Source organism: Phoca vitulina, unplaced genomic scaffold (assembly GCF_004348235.1).
Source record: "Phoca vitulina isolate PV1807 unplaced genomic scaffold, GSC_HSeal_1.0 scaffold21, whole genome shotgun sequence".
In the NCBI taxonomy this organism is placed as follows: domain Eukaryota; kingdom Metazoa; phylum Chordata; class Mammalia; order Carnivora; family Phocidae; genus Phoca; species Phoca vitulina.
The window spans coordinates 2,143,709-2,166,148 of NW_022589724.1; the positions used below are offsets into that span (position 1 = coordinate 2,143,709).

The 22,440-nt window shown below is 38.0% G+C and overlaps 1 protein-coding gene across 2 annotated transcripts in view; it reads left to right on the forward strand.

Annotated features, from left to right (window-relative positions):
- TGFBR1 (transforming growth factor beta receptor 1) overlaps positions 1-22,440 on the forward strand; it is a 57,329-nt gene that overhangs the window by 15,672 nt on the left and 19,217 nt on the right. Inside the window, exons 2-4 of one of the 2 annotated variants that reach the window (XM_032418403.1) lie at positions 13,546-13,791; positions 16,158-16,400; positions 21,492-21,722. In XM_032418403.1, the coding sequence (XP_032274294.1) occupies positions 13,546-13,791; positions 16,158-16,400; positions 21,492-21,722 (720 nt within the window). The remainder of the gene's footprint in view (positions 1-13,545; positions 13,792-16,157; positions 16,401-21,491; positions 21,723-22,440) is intronic. The other variant, XM_032418405.1, reaches the window with a different exon arrangement.

A 22,440-nucleotide genomic window follows, 5' to 3' on the forward strand; every position in this document is an offset into this window, starting at 1 on the left:
TTATTTTTAAAATCTGTATGCCCAGTTGATCTAGCACTATTTGTTGGTAATACCTTCCTTTTCCCAGTGCATTGCAGTGTCACTGTTATAAATCAAGTAGTTGTATATGTGAAAATCTGTTTCTGGGATCTCTTTTCTTTTCCTTTGGTCTGTTTGTTCTTTTGCCAATACCACACTGTCTTAATTATTATGATGTTATGATGGGTCTTGATATCCTATAGTGTGAGTCTTCCAAAAGCATTGTTTTCTAATATTGCTTTGGTTGTTCTTGGGATGTTTTTCCATATAGATTTTAGAATCAGCTTGTGAATTCACACACACACAAACACACAGGATTTTGATTTGATTTTTTTTAAATCTACGATGTCTTTGCAGAATATTGATATAGTATTGAATTTTCCAGTAAGGAGGCTGGCATGTTCCTCCATTTATAAATAAATAAATTGTATTTTATATCCTTCGTAATTTATGTCAAATAAGTAATGCTTTGAAGCTTCCCCTTTAGAGGTCAGGTCCTACATATTATTAGATTTATTTCTAGGTATTTGATTTTGGATGCTTTTGTAAATGATATATTTTTGAATTTTTGTTTTCTTTTCTTTTTTTTTTTAAGATTTTTATTTATTTATTTGTCAGAGAGAGAGAGAGAAAGAGCCTGCACAAGCAGGGGGAGTGGCAGGCAGAGGGACAAGGAGGCTCCCTGCTGAGCAAGGAGCCCGATGTGGGACTCGATCCCAGGACTCTGGGATCATGACCTGAGCCAAACGCAGATGCTTAACTGAGTGAGCCACTCACGCGTCCCGAATTTTTGTTTTCTATTTATTGCTGACTTTTTTTATGTAGCGACTTTTGTGTTTTATCATGAATAGGTGCTGAATTTTGTTAATTTTTTTTTGGTTTTGTTTATGTCATGATTACATGATCTATTTACATTTTCCTAAACTACTTCAGTCTCTTATTCCTGAAACTATATACAGTATCTTTGTACAGCATCTCCCTGGGAAGACTTTCCTTTCTTCTTTAGTCTTCTAAGCCTCAGGGGAGGCGCCATCTTTGAGAGAAGTCTCCCTTCTCTCTGCTCTCTCAGCACTTTGTGTGCGTTACCCTCTATCCGTAACATGTTGGCTCTCCACGTTACATGGTGAGCTCCTCGAGAGCAGGAATCTCATCCGAGGTATCTCTGTCCTCCTAAAGGTGTATTCTTTGTTCTTACACAGGTTGCATACACTGTTCTTCTCTGGTAAAAGATGTTTAGGCCTTACTCTGTGCTTCAAAAATTACGAACTGCATAGTGCTACCGGCTGGTTTCTGCAGCTCTGGCTCCAGTAGGCCTTTCGCTGTTTGCAGGCCCAGGTGTGACTCTCCTCTTCCTTTAATTCAAAGGCAGCTGGTGGGTGGTTACCACTTCCTTCTCTTACCACAGTTCTGTTTCAACTTCATTCTAGCCCAGGATGATTTGCCACTTTCATTTAGGTTCATCATTGTACCTCAGTACCTGTGCAACCAAGTCACATCACCTATAGTCACTCTTGCTCTCCAGAGGGAAAGGCTTGAGTCCTTCATCTTGTCCTGCTTGGGGGAAATCACCATAGATTTTCTAACAATCTTTTTTTTTCCTGTGCTTTTAGAATATATCTAGATTATGTTGATGTACCTCTTTGGGCACTTCTGTTTCCTCATCTGTAAAATACGAGGTTAAGATCAGGTAATTATCAGGTTCCTCTTAGCATGAACATTTTATGAGTTTTTGTTTTTTTTTTTCCCCAAAGGAGGCTCCACTCTCAGCATGAAGCCCAACACAGAGCTTGAACTCACAATGCTGAGATCAAGAGTCGGACACTTAACCGACCGAGCCACCCAGTTATGATTCTTTATTAGGGATATGTACACACTGGATGTGTTCCAACACTTTGTTAATTTGGGTTGGAACTGAAAATAAACTTTCTTGTAGGTACATCTCATCCTGCTACAGTCAAGTTCTTGGGCATAACCCTGTTCAAAAAGTCATATTGCTGAAAAACTCTGTATGGGTATCTGCGAGTGGAGGGAGATACAGAAAGAGCTACTGGGGATGTTCACTGCTTTATGTGCACACTGCTTGCATGATATATTGTGTGTCAGTGTTGTCCTCTAAGGTTGTGTAAAGGTTTGCTCTGATTCTCTGTCCAGCATAGACAGCGGACTGACACGTGGTAGGTGCTATTAAATACCTGTTGAATGAGTGCATAAATTAATTGTTGAGCATTTTATGTGCCAGGTACTGTGCTAAGTATTCTTATATATGTATATGTTATCTCAGTCCTCACCTTCTGAGATTGCTATTGTTACAAATTTAGAAAACAGGCTCAAAAAAGTTAAGCAGTTTTCCCCAAGGTTACTTAGAGGCTGTCTGGCAGAAATAGGATTTGAGCTGAAATCTTTTTGTTTCTGAATTCCATTATATTAACCATACTCTTGTGTAATACCCACTAGTCAACATAAAATATAATGAGAAACTATAAAAGTGTGTTTAGATTGGGGAAAAATAAGATATTCAGTTATTGTTTTAGCATTAACCATCAGAAATAAAAATGTCTCCATTCTTTTTAGGGGCTAGGGTAAGTTACAGTGCGTACATCTGTTATGTATACCAACGTACCCCCTCAACTCGTTGACGTGGAAAAAAACAAGATGATCACCCCATAGCGATGAAATTGTAATCACATTGTATATAGTATTAATAGTATGACCATTTCCCTGTCCTTAGAAATGCTTCTAAAGTATCAGCTTTAATGCCTGTATAGTATCCCATTTATGATTGTATCATAATTTATTTTGTCACTGCCCTTGTCATTCACATAGGTTGTTTTCAACCACAAAATACTGTATCAAACATCTGTGTGCTAATATCTTTGCTCTTATCTCCTGTTACTCCTTTAGACTAAATTCTAAGAAGTAGAATTACTGGATTAAAAAGAACTAGGCTTTGGAACACCTGGGTGGCTCAGTCGTTAAGCGTCTGCCTTTGGCTCAGATCATGATCCCAGGGTCCTGGGATTGAGTCCCACATCGGGCTCCTTGCCCAGCAGGGAGCCTCCTTGTCCCTCTGCCTGCCACTCCCCCTGCTTGTGCTCTCTCTCTCTCTCTCTGACAAATAAATAAATAAAACCTTAAAAAAAAAAAAAAAGAACTAGGCTTTAAAGGCTCTTACTATATCTTGGCAAATTGTTTTCCCGAAAGAACTTTAAAGTTTTGAAATCAGCAAGAAGTGTCTGTATTCCATAGAGTAAATATCCTGAGTTGGAGGTTTGAAGATAGTATAGGGGAAAGGGATGGAGCATGGAAAGGCATTTTTAATTTTTTTGTAACTTTGAATAGATCTAATACACTCATATTTTTCTAAATTCAAAAGGTATAAATAAGTGCATAGTGAAAAGTCTCCTCCCACCCCTTTCTTCTGGGTACCCAGTTCCCTTCCTTGGAAGCCAGTGTTACTTATTTCTTTGTTTTTCCAGAGGGATACTGTAATATCTGTGTGTGTGCATTTTCCCTCCTTCTTTCCTTCCTTCCTTTGCTTTTTAGCGCAGATGTTACTATATCAAATACACTGTTCTGCACTATGCAGATTTTCACTTAATACATCTTAGGGATCAGTCTACAGTAATACCTAGAAAACATCAATTTTTTTTTGATATTATGGTCCTCCATTTTATAGTGGTACCATCATGTTATTTTACTGGTTCTATTGATGCATAGGCAAGATTAGAAACAATCTAATATAAACTCTTAGGAAATTAATAGCCATGTATGTAAAGCACTTTACACATGTAAAGTATATCTATAGGCTACATTCCTTCTGGGTCAGAGGGTATGTTCATTTGTCATTTTGGAAAAGTGTCAGATTGCCTTCCATTTATATGGAGGAAGAGGTTATTCTGGATAATGGGATATCTTATATCAAATGGGCTCAAGGGAGGTACCTAAGTGAGAATTTTGGACAAATGAAAGGAGAGCATTGAGAGATGGGAAAAGGTCTTCAAAAATGAAGGTAGTAAAGGATAAAAGGATAAAAGAGAAAATTTGCTTGCTTGGCCATTTTATTGAGGACCTTGGTGGTAGCGACCACCCACATACTAAAGAGACACTCCTGGGATGTTTATGCAAGAAACATACCAGATCCTTTCCTGTGTGCCAGGATCTAGGAATGCAGAGATGCATAATGTACTCATAAAATACTAACCTAGGTCCTGACCCCAGGAAGTTCACAGTTTAATGGAGGAAATAGATGAACAATTATAAAATGAGATGCACTGCCATAATTTCTGTACCTTGAAGATGTCAACTTAAGTTCAATTAGTCAAAAAATGAAAACATGAATGTTTAATATTTGATGTAACTTATAAAATAATAGAATCTTACTTTTTAAAGAATTGTAGAGGCACCTTTGGGTGGCTCAGTCAGTTAAGTGTTCGACTCTTGATCTCAGCTCAGGTCTTGATTGCAGGGCCGTGAATTCAAGCCCCATGTTGGGCTCCATGCTGGGCCTCACACTGGGCTTGGAGCCTACTTTAAAAAAAAAAAAAAGAATTGTAGAATTTTAGATTAACCTTTTACTTAGTGCAGGAGATCCTTACTTCACAAATTCTGACTATTGGTTATTAAGCGCCTGCTAAGTATCTCTAATGACAGAGAAGTCATAATCTTCTGTGAGGCAGTTAATTCATTGTAGGGAGGAGCTGTAGTTAAATGATTTTTATGAAACAAAACTTACCACATCTTGACATCATGATTTGATTTAATATTGGAGTAAGGTAAATTGACACTACATCTATAAAATGAGGTAGTTGTCTCCACAGCTAGGATACCTTTCAGATCGAACTTTGTTGATCTCATTCTTTGATTTTCTGACTCACATTTACATGGCAGATTGATGTTCAAGTAACACTTACTGATTACTTATTATTTGGACATTTGTGGAATTTTGTGCCCAGTTCTCCCTCTGTCTCCCCCATCACCATGGCTACAGTTAACAGTCAATGCTGTTGACTCTTTTAAATCTGTTGTTAAACAGATTCCCCAAATCTGCTAAGCTAATCTTTATCCTGTACTTGTGCAGTTTATTTTATTTTGAGCCTAAATGAAAGCCTTTGTATTGATTGCCCCTATTAAATCTCATCTTGCCATTTAGGCAGCCTATTCTTAGTGTACATTTCTCTGATACCATTTAACATTATATCAACTAATTCCATGGAGCTCAGGAGACTAGAAAATGGAGGTGTTGTGGAAAAACAAGTGATTGAGAATTTAGGTGTGCCCCTGGTCTTCCAAGTTGGAGTTGTATGAATCAGAATGATGTTTCTTAAGTGCTTGGACTTTCTGGAGAAATGTCTGGATAAATCATATTTTTGTTTTGAAGCCCTAAATTTGAGAGTGCAGTGTTATCTAGACTAGACTAGAGAATTCACTTTCACATTGTATGGTCCTTGGTATTTTGACAAGCTGACTTTGACATTACTGCTGCCAGGTAACCTAAAGGGGTGCAGTTGAGAAGAACCACTGAGTGCTTTGAAGAACAAAACTCAGTTGGTGGTCAGGGTTTTAGCCTTGTTTACAGAGATTTGCAGCATATTTAAAAAAGAGGAAGAGAACATATATATGCTTTCCCCAGAGCTGGAACAGGGAGAAGAGGACAAGTCTCCTTGAGAGAGGGTGTGGCATTGGGAGTAGTGGGAAGAGGGGAAGGCAGAACTGGAGTAGAGACATAGACTACATTGTAATGGGGTTGCCCATAGTACCTGAAAGGATTTGTTACAGCTTCTTACTTTTGCCTTCATCTTTGCCAACAGGGTATGAGCTTCTGTTTTTAACAGAAGAAACATTTAAGAAAACATTTAAGAAAACCCTGTCAGGACAACTTTCTCACCTTCAACTATTGATCAGATTTACATATTCTCCAAGTTCTGACTTGGATGTCCTGTGAAGCTTTTCTTGCCTTCCCTTCTACCTTGGCAGAGTTGAAGCACTTTGATCATTCTCTTCCAGACTCTGGGTTTTAATGATCTGTTTAATGCCTTACTCTTCCACCCTGCTGAACTCCTTCAGTCCAGCTTGTCTTATTCATCCCTCCACCCCACAGCCTGTGCAGCATGAATAAGCAGACTGAATAAAAGGCATTGTGCATGTCCTTCACCTGCCTGTTGTTGGTTGGTGCATATTTATAATATTTGGAAATACTCTCACTATGTAGTAAAGTATAATTGTGCTATAATGAGAAGGGGAAGGAAAAGAAGGGTCGTGACCAGCAAAGTCAGAGTAGTGAAAAGATTGGAATTCAGTCTCTGGTGAGAGAAATCTTCATCCCCTGTTCCTTTTTAACTGCTGAGCTGTCTCAGCAAGAAAGAACCTAGGAGTTCTTGCAGGGGCCTTTTAATCACATATACCACTATTAGAGGAATAATGTTGTATTTGGTTTTAAATGTGTTGACTTTTCACTAAAAGCCAAGCAGAGCATTTCTTGGAAGGCAGTTAAAATATGAGTCTGGAGCATGAGTGTAAAGTCAAGAACTGCAGAGATGTAGATCTGAGATGTAGCAAAGGGCTGACTGTGGACGTAAGTTAGGGAAGTGTGATGTCATGTAAACTAATAAAGAAAGATGTGTCAGTGTGTCTCATATCCTAAAGAATTTTAGAAAAGAACATTGTGAATTCACTAGTGAATTTTATCAGACGTTTCAGTCAAGTTCTTGATAGAGGGGAAGAAGGATCGAGACACCAAATAAGAAGCATTGAAAAAGGAAAGAGTATTGAAGTATATACATAAAAAGGGGGATAAGTTTTATAGACACTATCACTCTTGGCCAGGGAAAACAAGGTTTCTGGTACTAGTTTTTATTTAATCAACACAAGTTATAGATGTCTTTTCTGTATACTCTTCACAGGCTGTCTACTTTTCCATATGTGTAGCCAGAGATATAGGCTTGTGAATCAACCCTCGGGGGCCCTAGCATTAGGTAGAATAGTGTTTTGATATGTGACCTCCAGACACACTGAAATGAGGTAATGATGGAAATTTCCTTTATAGTTGGGAAGAAGAGCCAGAATCTCAACTTGGGATTTATCACCATCACTGAAGATGATAACCTCAGGGATCCTGCTGTCTCTCGTTACTGTTGTCACTTTCTTTGATGACAGCTAGATGTTTGGTTTCTGACAGTCTTTCACATCACACCAACATCTTCAAATTTTTGAAAATTCTGATTTATTCTGCAATCTTTGGAAATTTCTATTGCTAGTAATTATATTTCCTGGCACGGGATTGACAGTTTTCTGTGAATACAGCAGCTTTTCATTGTAGTGCTGAGCCATAGTGAAATCTTTATGAAGACTTTAATAGGGATTAAGGTTAAATTAAATTTTAGTTTCAGGAGAGCTACCAATGCAGATGAGTAAAGTGGTGATTAAATGAATAATCCCTTCCTTACATGGCCAAGTTTGCACATGCAGAGGTTGCAACAACTGTATCATGTCTTAACTTTCTGTCCAGAAACTGGCGTTTTCTTTTTACCTTGATTGTAATGCAGATGCAGAGTTCAGAAGTTAAAGTGTGGGAAAATGTGCATTTTAGAATGGGGAGGAAGCTGTGGCTGCTGGTAGATATTAGGGCACAGAAGCCAAAGGTGGCCAAGGTAGGAGAAAGGTCCTGAACAGGGAGTTTGATTCTTATCTTTACTGTCGGGCAGAAGAGTCAGACTCGAGAGGTCCAAACAGGAAACCGTACTATTGAACCACTGGGGAATCTTGAAAGGTTTGAGTTACTTCACATATGGATACCAACACAGAAACATACAGATACCAACACCATCACATTTGTGATGATAATGTAGTGGGAATTCACATCGACCTGTAATATGGGTAGAATATTGTTTATAAATTATTTTGATACTCTTAAGTTTTGTTTTTTTATTAATAAAATGATAGGTTTTTTCATTAATAAAATGATAGAACTGAATTAAAATGAGATGATCTTTGAGGTTTCCTATGGCCCTGTCTGTCTAGGATTGTAGAGTGGAATTTTACACGTTGCTTTTGGGAAAATGTGTTTCTCTGGTGGCCTACAAATAAAAACTGTGTTTGGAACAATGCCATTGATTATATTTGATAATTCTGTATTGTCACGTATGATTTATATTAGTAGTTTCAAAATGTGCTAATGTACAGTATCTCATTTGACGATCTCACTGAGATGAAGAAATAGGTCAGGAAGGTATTATGTTCATTTTGTTGATAAAATGAAACCATTATGATTAGTATCTTGAATAGTTATTTGAATTTGATGGTTTTGTTAACACTTGGGATAATAGCCACCAAAGATGAAATCCTGCCACTGAGAAAAGAAAACCCTGTCAGGACAACTTTCTCACCTTCAACTATTGATCAGATTTACATATTCTCCAAGTTCTGACTTGGATGACCTGTGAAGCTTTTCTTGCCTTCCCTTCTACCTTGGCAGAGTTGAAGCACTTTGATCATTCTCTTCCAGACTCTGGGTTTTAATGATCTGTTTAATGCCTTACTCTTCCACCCTGCTGAACTCCTTCAGTCCAGCTTGTCTTATTCATCCCTCCACCCCACAGCCTGTGCAGCATCTAGCATATGGGTACGCTCAATGAAAAATGGCAGAATTAAATGAAAGAGTCAAGTTGACGAGGCTGGTGTTAAAGGATGCTGTGGGGTGGGGTGGGAAGAAGACATCATTGTATATCTTGGTTAGGGAGAAATTTTGCCCTGTACGTGCATTTAAAAATCAACAGAAACAACAACCTAATTAAGAAAGGGAGATAACTAGGGGTCAGATCTATCTATTAATAAAATAAATTTGAATTTTTAAAAAATGGGAATTAAAGTTCATGAATGCATGGGAATTTTTAAATTGTCTTATTTTTTTCCCTAAACTATATTACTGCATCTCATACATTTAACAGCAGTCTTGTATTCAGTTTCAACTCTGATTTAAAGTGGTAAAATAGAATTTTAAAATTCCCTCAAGAAATAAACCCTTACCTGGTTAAGCTTTATGTTAAGTAAGGTTTATATTTGTCCAGTGACCTGTTCTTACTGAAAGACTCTTGTTAAGAGAAGCCCTTTAGCCCTGACTTTCTCAAACTTGCCTTAAGCAATGACTCCTTTGAAAGGAAACATACGGAATGTATTTTTCATGTTACTTAAATTGTGTAGCTATGAAACTAGACATAAAATTTTTGTTTTTGGCTCATTTACAACTATAAACCAGGCCTGCAAATTAAATACAAAGACAACTACAAAACCAACAAATTTCAAATTAATACAATTATTCAGTGTGACAGATGATGTTTAGGTTTCACAGTAGGAAAAAAATAGCCTTAGGTCTCATTCCATTTTAAATCTGTTTCTGTATTTTAACTTCAGTGATACTAAAAGCTTCAAGTACCCATTCTCCATAAGTAATGTTGTGCAAGGTGCTATTAATGACTTCAAGCTTTGTTTGCATGTTCAGGATAGTCAGACCTCGTATTTAACCAAAACACTTGCCAGCAAGCATTCCTCAGATACCAATTTCCGAAGGCAGACGCCTAACGACTGAGCCACCCAGGCGCCCCCCTCAAATACCGATTTTAATGAGATGTCAGCTGTGGTGTTCATTTGAAGATGAGGTTAACGTTCTGTCATTACTGAAGTCTTTATTAAATGATTCTCTACACTAGCTCATGCTGGAAGTGAGAATGGAAACACGTCTTTGGATACTTCCAACCACATTTACTTCCAATGAACTTTTGCAATTGTACTACAAAGATAGGATCCATGTAATACTTGTATCATATATATGGTATTAACTGTTAGACTGTTGGCTTTGGATATACCATGCCTGTCTTGTCATATGCTCTCATGATTCTAGTTGCCTGTATTTTTCACTGTTGGTTACAGTTACTGTGAGAGCTTTGCTTGTACAGTGTGCCCTCAGGACATTTGGCCTGAAGGAGATTTTAACACAACTGAAGAAGCGTCAGTGAAAGCCTACTGACAGTACTTGTTTAGATTGTGGTTACTTATGGTTCAGCATTTTTATCATTCATTTTAGATTATCTTTTAAATGAAAACATTAACAAAATTTTGTACACAGTTCTTAGATTCCCCTTCTCCAAACATACTTGTGACCTCCTGTTTGGGAAACACTGTTTTAGCATATATTTTTGTGATCACTAAGAGTCCAGGATTCAATGGTGGGAAAATAAATTTAAAAAAACCTTGGCCCTTCTTAGTGTAATGAGAGACACTTTAACAGCAAACTATATATAGATTTGTTCTATCTTAAAGGTATACAGAGAGGACTATGGGAACATATTATAAGGACCTGCCAACTTATCTTAAGAGTAGGGGAGGGTTTAGAGCCTATCATGGAAAAGATCTTGTTTGAATAGGGTCTTAAAGGATGAGAGGTGGTTTAAACTAGGCAGAGAGATAGTATGTGTAAAGACCATGGTCATGAAAGACATGATTGTTATAATGGTGAGGAGCATGTGGGCCCTAGATTGCATTTGTAATGTGAGTGGTAAGTTGAACCCCAAAAGTAAAAGTCTTAATTGTTAGACCAAGTGTTTAGGTCTCATTTCATATATAGGTCTCATTTCATATATGCTCAGGGAGAAGATGAAGGTCTTAGAACTGAGAGAGTACTCATGGCAGTATTTTTTTAAATATAGCAATTACCACATTGGATTATGGTGTTCTCCTTCTGTAGGCCTTGGAGCTCTTCAAGGGCTGTGACCATGAATTATCAATCTTTGTACACTAAGCTTTTGGTACAGTAACTGATAAAGCTAATGGTTAGAAAATATTGGTTGATTGACTGACCGTGAGTAAAGGGGATTCAGGAGAGAATGATGATAATCTCCTATGGTGGTGGTTTTAATTTGTGGGTGGTAGACCCCTTTGTCTTGAAAGCTATGAACCTCCAAAATGGAAATACATACATTTGACAGTTTCATGGCATTCATGTATCCCTGAAACCAGTGCATGGGTTTCTTATTCAGAATTCCTCCTTAGGAAATTGAACCTATAATCACCCCTATACCTCACCATGAATAACCACCATCTCTTTTAATAATCTTTAAATGTTAATATGATTTCACTCATGTGGAATTTAACAAACAAAACAGATGAACATAGGGGAAGGGAAGGAAAAATAAAATAAGATGAAAACGGGGAGGCAAACCACAAGAGACTCTTAACTCTATGAAAAAAAACTGAGGGTTGCTGGAGGGAAGGTGGGTGGGGGAACTGGGTAATTGAGTGATGGGCATTAAGGAGGACACTTGGTGTAATGAGCACTGGGTGTTATATGCAACTGATGAATCACTAAATTCTACCTCTGAAACTAATACACTATATGTTAACTAAATTGAATTTAAATAAATTTTTAAAAATTAAAAAAAATAATTTTTAAATGTTAGACTATGATTGTGTCTCTTTAAATACTGTTTTTGAGTTCTTCTTATGTTTGGGAAGAGTTAATTCAAATAGTTGAACCATCTCAGAAGAAAGAATTTTTATAATGATTAAGGTAAAATTTGCTGGTCTGTAAAGGTAATAAACAAGTATATTAATTAAGCCAGCAACCAAAAAGCACTTGCTTGAGGGGATCCTGACATTCCAGGTTTGGGTTTAGCAAGTGAGTCGAGGTCCCCAAGACCATCCTCAGGCTGTGAGTGATTTGCTAGAAGGACTCAGAAAAGCTGTTGTACTCATGGTTATTGTTTATTACAGTGGGAAAGATACATATTAAATCATCAAAAGGAAAAGGCGCACGGGGCAAATCCCAGGAGAAACCAGGTGCCAGCTTCCAGGTGTCCTCGGCTAGTGCAGGAGCACAGGTGCATGCCATAGCTCAGCAGCGGCGTGACAGCACGTGCGCAGTGTTGCCAGCCTGGGAAGCTCAGCAGAGCCTTGGTGTCCAGGGTTTTTACTGGGGCTCAGTCACACAGGCTTGTAGCATTCTTACCAGGGAGAATATTTTAAGGGCTCAGAGCTCATTTCCTAGGGATTGGCCAGGGGCCAGGCCTGAAGACAGGCCTTTCTTGGGAACGTGCAGGGTTTGAGCAACTCAAGCCTGCTGAGTTAACCCTTCCTGCACAGCAACTTAGCTGTGCAGAGTTGGCTTTCTTCTGCCCTGCCTGCCTGGCTATTCTTTTTCTAGATACACAGTTTCTGTGGACCTCCTTGGCCTCATTGTAGGTAGCCATTCTACATACTACATACCTGGACTGTAACTTTTTCCTTTCCAACAAGTAATTGGCAAGTTTGTTTGGACTTAAGGACATATCTGTGTTTTGCAGTTTCATGAGTTTGTAGTGGAATGTAAGTATCCATTCTGTCATTCACTTAACAAAAATCATTTTTGAATGCTGGTATGTACTAGGCCTAGTGTTAAATATGGATTTATGGAAATGATTACTATGGATCTCTGCCCTCAATGAGCTTATAGTTTCATAGGGGAGAGAAAAAATTAGCAATCTGGTAAGCAGTGTGTGCTTTGGGCAGCATTTAACCTCATTGGACAGCATGGTGGAGGGTGTGTGTGTCTGTGTATATGGGAAGGGGTAATTAGGGGAAGACTTCCCTAAAGGAGTCACCTCTGGAGTTGAGCCAGAAAGACCAAAAGATAGAAGTGGGCATGGAGCTAGTGTTTCTCCAGTCTATGGTTGGGTGTGTGATTGGAGCATTTACGTATTACTGGTGCAGTCTCCTTGGCTTACTGAGCAAGTACACTAATCCTAGCTAGAAGATATATGTCTTTCTTAGGGTTTGCATAAGAGGAAAGAGTGTCTGGCTTAATACAAATCTATTTCCATTTTACTCCGTTGCCATAAATCCACCCAAATGACATTTCCAACCTACCATGAGTAGGTAGAAGTATTTTCACACATTGCTTCCCAATGGGGGACTATGTGAATACATAGCTTTGAGCTGTTAAGAATAACAATAAAAAATTTAAATGTACTGTGTTTCAAATAGGAGGGCAAATGCTTGTCTTAACTTAATGAAATTACTTGTAAGAATTTTTCTATACTTGGAAGCAAAAAAGTTTTAGAAAAAAACGTGGGTCCAGATTTTATCATATTTGGCTCCTACGTATGTGTGGTTCTCAACAGAATTTAGAACTTCTTTTTTTTTTTTTTTAAGATTTTATTTATTTGAGAGAGAGAATGAGAGAGAGAGAGAGCAAGCACACGAGAGGGGGGAGGGTCAGAGGGAGAAGCAGACTCCCTGCTGAGCAGGGAGCCCGATGTGGGACTCGATCCCGGGACTCCAGGATCATGACCTGAGCCAAAGGCAGTCGCTCAGCCAACTGAGCCACCCAGGCGCCCGAATTTAGAAATTCTGAGAGTAGTAAGAGTTTTGTTTTTTGAACAGTGCAAAGAAATTGTATGATTATAATAGGATCAGAAATGTATTATTTTAGTGAATATGGGATAATTTCAAATTGTTAACCTGGAGAATTTTTTCTAATAGAATCTTGTTCTCTTTTTCCAGCATTACAGTGTTTCTGCCACCTTTGTACAAAAGACAATTTTACTTGTGTGACAGATGGGCTCTGCTTTGTCTCTGTCACAGAGACCACAGACAAAGTTATACACAATAGCATGTGTATAGCTGAAATTGACCTAATTCCTCGAGACAGACCATTTGTATGTGCACCGTCTTCAAAAACTGGGTCTGTTACTACAACCTATTGCTGCAACCAGGACCACTGCAATAAAATAGAACTCCCAACTGTTGGTAAGTTGTTGTATAAGATTTTTTTTTCTTAATACTACAAGAAAAGCTGATTCTGACTATGGTTTTAGAACTGGAAGGGATCTTAGAACTTCGTCTACCCCAGCTCATTCAGTTCCGAGGCAAGAAGGAACCTGTCCATAGTTGTAGAGTTACAGGAGTAGCCAAGATCCCGACTTCTGGGTGTGTGTTGTTTGACAGCGTGGTTCCAATAATAGACTTTCTCTGAGGTCCGTTAGGGCCTAAAGGCTAGCCTCTTAAAGGCGAATTCTGACAAAGCTGCCATAGCAGTATGTCCTCAGAGGGTCCCTACTTTGCCCTCAGAGTGGATTTCTTTTCCTTATATAATGCTCCAGCCTTTTAAAGCAATTGATAATGGGCAGGAATTGAGAGCAGCACTAAACAGTCCAGATGCCTTCATTTTGTAATGTAACCTTGCTTTATGATCTTTATAAATCATTATATGTGATTTCTAGGTTTTGGTCCTTCGCCATAGTTTACATTTTACAATGTCCTGGCAGAGCCAGGAATTTGAAGGCTTTATACACTCTTAGGATTAGTTTAATTTTCAGGTTCTGGTTTAAGGTGTTAGTCTGAGCACATGTATTTAACTCCTCCATCACCTTCCTCAAATCCCAAATTTCTACTGTCATAATCAGAGGAATATAAAAATGTGGGAAATCTATATTCATGCTAGCCGAATGGATGGAAGAACACCACCCTCATGCCTGCGCTTGTGAGAAACTTCTGTAATTTGTAGTGCAGATAACTTCAGACTAGTGAAGTTTGACTACCCATATGAAAAGCAGGGAGTGAAAGGACCTCTTACAAAATCCCACCAAACCTTAACCTGAGGGGTTTGGGGTGAGAAGGTTACAGGAGCAAACGGTCATTCTCCTTTAGGAAGAAGTACCTGGTTTCATTGCTCAGGGAGGCAGACCACAGTGCTCACTCTCCACTCACAGTTGATCCAGGCATCATGCTAACTGAAGTAGGAAGTGCTACTGTGGCCGAGCAGAAAAGGGCCAGTCCTGCAGGCTACAGAGGGAGGCAGTCCTCCTCTTCATTGAAGTGATAATAGCAAAGTAAAACCAGATCTCCAGCATTATAGGGAAGCTTCCCCATGGCAAGTTTCAAATGACTAATTTTTCTGACTTCTGTTTAGGGTATCTGCAATTCTAATATGACAAAGAAAATTATAATTCCGGAATTCCCCATTTCCATTGTTTGGGCTTGAAATATCTAAATGAAGGCTTATAAAGCCTTGTGAAGCACTTACTTCATTTCTAATGCTAAACATACATAAATCCCTCATTCCCAGGTCTCTGTTAAGCAAACAGCCAAAAAATTACCAAATGAAAAGATTCAGTGGTTCAAAAGAAGTGAACTGAACTGGGTAAATCAGAGTAGATTCATCCTATGAAAAAGACTTACCTCATGATAAGGAAGAACTTTCAGATAGTCCAAAGTTCATTTTCACTTAAAGATCACTTTTAGATGAAAAGCTCAATTGATGAATTATTTTTAAAAATGTAATATTGAAAGTGAGTAGCAGACTGGAGACTAATATTTTATAGCCTAGTGTGAGACAAGCTTAAGGCAAGACAAGCTTGAGAAATTGTGTTACAATTCAGGGAGAAAAGACAGTGGGCAAATTAAGAGATGTAGAGGATAAATCTAGGTGATCCAGTATGCTTACTACAGAAATTCCAGAAAATGACATACAAGCAGACAGAAAAGAATGTGCTACCAAAATTAATGAAATTAATGAAAAAATACTTAACCAAATACATATAATAAAAAAGTGTCGGTTTCAAGAATAAAGAAAAAAATTGTTTATGCATTCAGCCCAAGGTAGCACCGCTTACCTCTAAAAGGGAGAAAAAGTTGAGATTTTCTTCTTTTTTTAAATACCAAAAGGCGGTGGAACATCGTATATTAATTGTTACCCAAAATTCTTTAGATCAGCCAAGATTTTCCATATACAAAAGCAATAGCCATTTTTAGATAATTAAGTATTCAGTGTATAAGGACCCATGTACTCTTCTTAAAAGAAATTACTAGCATTAGGATTCTATCATAAGAAATCCAAATAAAGATCTCAAGAATGGGAAAGTTACTTCCTTAGATGAAGGCTGAAGAGCAGAGGAAGAGTAAGTGGATGTTGACTGAGCTGGTGATCATGAAAGGGGGGCCAGTGGGTGAAGACTGGATGATTCACTTGTTCTGGACTTGAGCCTTATGAGCTTCTGGAATGAGGTTCTCTGACTAATGGGAGTAGTGGCCAAGTATAGGAAATGTGGAGGATTAGGAAATTGTGGTTGCCACCTTCAGTGTTTTTGCTATTGTTGATGTTTATTTCATTTGAGGTCCTTTTTCAGGAAAGCCATCATCTGGCCTTGGTCCCGTCGAACTGGCAGCTGTCATTGCTGGACCAGTCTGCTTTGTCTGCATCTCACTCATGTTGATGGTTTATATCTGCCATAACCGTACTGTCATTCACCATCGCGTGCCAAATGAAGAGGATCCTTCCTTAGATCGCCCTTTTATTTCAGAGGGCACTACATTAAAAGATTTAATATATGATATGACGACATCAGGTTCTGGATCAGGTAATGGAATTATTTTTCCTTTTTCCTAAGAAATCTTTTAAAAGTTAACTGGATTATTTATTTTATTAGTTGGCTAAGCCAGTTTGGCTTAGTGTGTTTAAAACTTGGGATAGTGTGAATACAAATTCCAACTTTAAGCCCAATAAAGGTCTGACTGTGACTAGTTTAGCATAGACAAATTAGAATGTACTTTCACTGTTGAAATAAGTAAGTCAGCTTCATGTTTGTGTAAATTTCAAAGCTTTCTCACCTTCTTATGACTCCATGAGATAAAAAGAATAAGGATAATTATTTTCTTATCGGTGAGGCTGAAGTTCATAGATACTCAAATGATCTGCGGCTACCCATTCTATTCAGGATTGTTTAGCAGCTTTATTTTTATACTTGAAAGCAAGCATGACAGAAAATGTGTTTGGAATTGTGAAGGTTATTTGCTTTTTTAACATATGAAATTGCTGTCTTTAGCTCAGACCTAGTTTTTTATTAAACTAATGATGATTTTCTCACTTCAGAAAAATGTCTAACCACCTTATTATTGAATATAGCTTTATGGATTCATGGCCTCTGTGATGTTTGCTTTTCTCAGTTCCATTTGCTGATTCTTGCGGTGTCAGAAATAGACTGGTTAATTGCCAGGATCATCCCTTGAAGTGGATTTTGGTATAGCAGTGCTTCATGTTTAAACTGAAAGGGATTTATTTTTTCACTTGCATGTGCTTTGAAAGGATGCTAAGAGAGGAAGACCCCTGTCCTCTACAATATTGTAATTTGACACTGGGCCAGGAATCAAGAGATCTAGATTCCAGTGCAAATTTTGTCATTGGTTGGCTCTGACCTTGGTTAAACTGTTTTTCTTCTTTTGGGCTTCTGTTTCCTCATCATAAATATGGAACAGATCCTGAGATATACTGTCTTTTGGAAAATATAAATCAACTTCAAAGAAAGCCTAGGTTTATAGATAAAATGAAGATTTGAAAATATACATAATGGTGGCGCCTGGGTGGGTCAGTCATTAAGCGTCGGCCTTCGGCTCAGGTCCTGATCCCGGGGTCCTGGGATCAAGCCCTGCATCGGGCTTCCTGCTCTGCGGGAAACCTGCTTCTCCCTCTCCCCCTCCCCCTGCTTGTGTTCCCTCTCTCGCTGTGTGTCTCTCTGTCAAATAAATAAAATCCTAAAAAAAAAAAAAAGAAAAAATATACCCAATGAAAATTTCGCTAATTTTATAATCAAGTTACTAAACGAACATTAAAGCAGAAGTTGTGACCGGAGGAAGAATATGACTGAAGCATGAAATCACATCTGATACTACAGAAAGTTCACACAATGACAAATGTCTATTTATTTTAAGGAAATGAATATATATTGATTTATATGCATATCTGTTGAGTCATATAAGTATGAAGAAATTAACTTCTTGGCCTGAAGTTGTCTGTTGACTTTGGCCATGTATATTCAGTAAGTGACTTCGATCCATGACACTAGGACACATATAGGCTTGCACTGGAACCCAGGTCTCTCAAGGCAGCCTTTAAGGATCCCTGAGACCATTGTGAGCAGGGAGGCAGTGAGAGGTTGGATTGAGATGGAACAGCCTTGGCACTGGAGAGGTGACAGTCTTTGGGCTGGAGTGGTAGAGGAGTGGAGAGAGCTTGTTTTAGGGCTTCCCCAGGGTTTCCAGTTGATTCTGAGTTAGTCCAAAGGGTTCCCAAAGGAGATCGGGCTCATTCTAGAAGTCATCCCTCGATCAAAAAAACTGTGATAAGCAAAGACCAAAGTCACAGGAAATCAGGGTGGCTACAGATCATTTGGAATTAATCCCTTGTTGCCAGACTTACACCCAGGGAAGTCACAGCTGCTCCTGCCACTTGGCACAGCAGTACTCTAACAGGCCTCCAGGGGAATAAGCCTACCTATTTATTTTAAGGAAATGAATATATTAGAAGAATATATTCATTTCAATTAGAAGAAATTGCTGTCTGGAAGGCAGCAGAGTTCTGAATAAGAATGCATTTATTTACTTTTTAAGATACAGATATGAAGTCAAGAATGAAATCACTCTTTTTCCATTTTATCTGTATTTTTAGATACACCAGGAACCACAGCTCTGTTGTCTGAAAGCTTCTCTCTCTCCTTTTATGCCTTACCCTGCAAAAACTTGTCTACATTGTTTGCTAGCTCTGTGGCTTCGGGCAATTAGCTGATGTCTCATGCCCAAGTTATTTTATCTTTAAAATGAAAGTAAAGAACCCTGCCCTGTGCACGTCATTGGATTGTTGTGAGGTTCAAGTGAGACAAGATGTTTTGATAAATTGTAGTTCTGTCCAAATGACAGGTGTTACTCTTATTGGAAAGATACTTGGAAGAAAAATCTGACATATGGTTACAGTTTGCTGCATTGTACCAAAAAAACTTAGTTGAAGGCCTCCTTTCCCTGTCATAGTTCATTATGTGCTGAATGGCCTCCAAATTTATTGAGACAGAAGCTATCTTATGGTGAATGATAGCAGAAAATGCCACCTGTTTCCCTTCTATTCATTATAAAGCCTTAATGCTGTCTCATGCATGGGACTCATGACTGTAAGTAAAATGTCTTTATGTAATACCCTTTTTAGTTCTTTTGCTTATTGAGAAAAGGTAAAACTAAACATTTCATGTTATGAATTCGTATGTTTATTATTTAGTATCATGACCATAGTGGAGGAAAGGCCTGATCTCTATTTCTCAAAGACTGTATCTTTAACTTGGGAACTGTGGGCAGCTCTATGCCTGAAGCTAACCTAATCCCTGTTGCATTAATTTGAATCACAGGTTGTGAGTGTGCCCTTATTTAAGCTGTCATTAGATTGTAAAGTGTGTGTGTGCATGTGCACATGTGCCAGTTTTTGAAAGAGAGTGAATCTCTTAGGCCACTGTTCATTATGTTTTGTTCATGCTTATAATCTCTTATAATGTACGCAGGTTGTTCAGGTCTTATTTCGATTGTTCACTGCACGCGAAGCTGCTCGGACCCTGTTTCCCTATTGAAGTTTTTCTTTCAAGCAGTTCTAAGGATACAGAAGAGGAAAGCAGAGAACATAGAGATTTGAATTAGCCCTATTTATTTTTCTCTTTAGAAGAAAATTATTACTTTTTAAAAATGCTCATGTATTCACGTGGGTTATGGTAACTAAATATAGATAATATGATGAATCTAGATTTGGCTTTGAATTTTAGTTTGGGATCTAGAATCCAGTGATAATGGGGAGACAAAAACTTTCCTTGTCCTGGTAGCCTTTCTTGACCATATCACTTACATGGGACCTGAATGTGTTAGACATTTTCAGACTTCCCATTTGTAATTCCCCTTTCTTCTGTACTCCTTGCCTTTCTAACTTCCAGAGTAGCCTCCTGAAGTTAACTCTTAAGTGTACTTTAAATCTTGAAGTATATCATATGACCCCATTCAAAGGCTGTAAGAAAATTTTATAAATTAGTATCTATACTAAACAACACAGTTAAGGATCTTCATAATATTAAAAGAGCTCCTTGATTTAAATAAGGATTTTTCACAGATCTGTTTTTAGCTAGCAGCCTCCTTATAAACATAAAAACAATTGTTTATAATTAGACTGCTGACTACTTTGCAGGAGGTGGGGAGGATAGAGAACAAGAAGAGGAAAAGGACCCATTTGAGAAACTTATAGATGAAAAGAGGAAAAACTTCTGATCACTTTAAAGACTTAACGTTTGAATTTAGAAGCATTTCACATCAGGAAACAAGACAGCACATAATTTCATTTACTACCATTGGGTTAATTTGGTCTAGCAAGGAACTCTGAATATAGATTATAAATTACACACACTTATGTGTATAGATTGTATGAAAAAAATACTAGTGTAGAACATGGTTTATACTGGTATTTTTATTGTCAGGGTCAGTATAATTTAAGATGACACTTAGTCCATGAGGGGATGTGATATTAAGTGAATTGGAATAGTCCCACATACAGTGGTACTTAAATGTTGTAGGTAGTGATAAATCTTTTTCTGATTTGTGATAAACAAGTGATAAACAAGTAAGTGTGACAGTATTTTAAAAATTTATATACATATTTTAGAGTAGGGCACGTTCAGATGGTGAAATAATGCCAGTGTCCCATCACCACATTAAGTTACTTGGCATCATTCTGTAAGATACTAATGTTGCCTACGCAGCCAGCCAGTTCCTAGTGCGTAAATTGCTTGTCTTGAAATGGTTTCTGTGATAATTTTTACTGATTTATTGAAATCAGTATGGATTGTACATAATGATTTTATGTTTCTTGTGTTCACATACTTTTCTCCTCCCATCAGTAAAACCATTACCAGATTCATCCTTCTGAAAGCAATTTTTAAATTGCTTCTCCTCATTCATGAACCTTTTCAGAAATTTTTAATAGTTCCTGTTTAATCCACAGCTCTCATTGGTCTTTTTTTTTTTTTTTTTTTTTAGGATTTTATTTATTTGACAGAGAGAATTGAGAGATCACAAGCTGGGGGAGTGGCAGGCAAAGGGAGAGGGAGAAGCAGGCTTCCCACTGAGCAAGGAGCCCGCTGCAGGACTAGATCCCAGGACCCTGGGATCATGACCTGAGCTGAAGGCAGACACTTAGCCGACTGAGCCACCCAGGCGCCCCTCTCATTGGTCATCTTGAGCTCAGCATTCAGTACTCTTCATACTCTGATGACAGCTTCCCTTCTCTTCCGCTGCTTTACCACACACATTGCCTTCTGTTTAACTGAGCTGGTTCTGTAAACATTCATTCATTTCCCTCTTCTACCTTTGCTTTAATAATAGTCCTCCTACCTGAAAATCTTATTTCCTCTTCTCCTGTGGTGCTATCCCTTCTGTAAAGGACAGTCAGATTCAACTTACTTTATAAAGCCTACCTGGACTCTCTAGGCAGGAGTTTCTAGATTCTTTTATTATATTTATAATCCTATTTTCATTTTATTATGAATTACTATTTTTGCAAATGTAGTCTGCCGCTCCTTAGTGAGATTGTTAAGTTCTTTAAAGATAGAGCTTTTGGAGTTATTCTGTCACTCTTTAATGCCTATTTTAATCTTTAGGTTTACCTCTGCTCGTTCAGAGAACAATTGCAAGAACTATTGTGTTACAAGAAAGTATTGGCAAAGGTCGATTTGGAGAAGTTTGGCGAGGAAAGTGGAGAGGAGAAGAAGTTGCTGTTAAAATATTCTCCTCTAGAGAAGAGCGCTCATGGTTCCGTGAGGCAGAGATTTATCAGACTGTAATGTTACGTCATGAAAACATCTTGGGATTTATAGCAGCAGACAATAAAGGTCAGTAACATCTGCTTCTCCTTTGAGTATAATGTCTACTTGAGCCTTTCTACAAATACGGTTACTAAACATTGTCAGATTTGATGAGAAATAAATGTTTGTCATACAGATTAGACCCATTAAGTCAAAAAGAATATATTAGAAACCTTTACAAACAGGAACTTCTTTTTTTTTTTTTTTAAAGATTTTTTATTTATTTGACAGCGAGAGAGAGCACAAACAGGGGGAGTGGCAGGCAGAGGGAGAGGGTGAGGGAGAAGCAGGCTCCCCACTGAGCAGGGAGCCCGATGCGGGGCTCGATCCCAGGACCCTGGGATCACGACCTGAGCCGGACGCAGACGCTTAAAAAACAGGAACTTCTTCAAGATGTTCTTGACGTGTTTCTAAATCTCTGTTTTATAAGATAAAAGAGTTATATTTAAATTTAAAAGGGATGTGCTTTTGTTATTTTGGTTTTAGGCAGTTAGTAAGTTGAGTATAGTCATAGCATAGAAAAAATAGAGTTTTATAAACTCTGGTTGCTCAAAATTTTGAGATAAGTTAGAGCCCAGAGATCTGTTTCCTTTAAATTTCTTTTGACCTAATGACCATTAGGGCATTTTAATAGATACTAATGACCTTATTTATAGGAAGAGTAAAAATAACTTCTCAGTGTATTCTGTGTTTTAAGTTGGCAGGGGCTAAGTAATCTTTTAAATAAATAAATTTTTAAATCAAC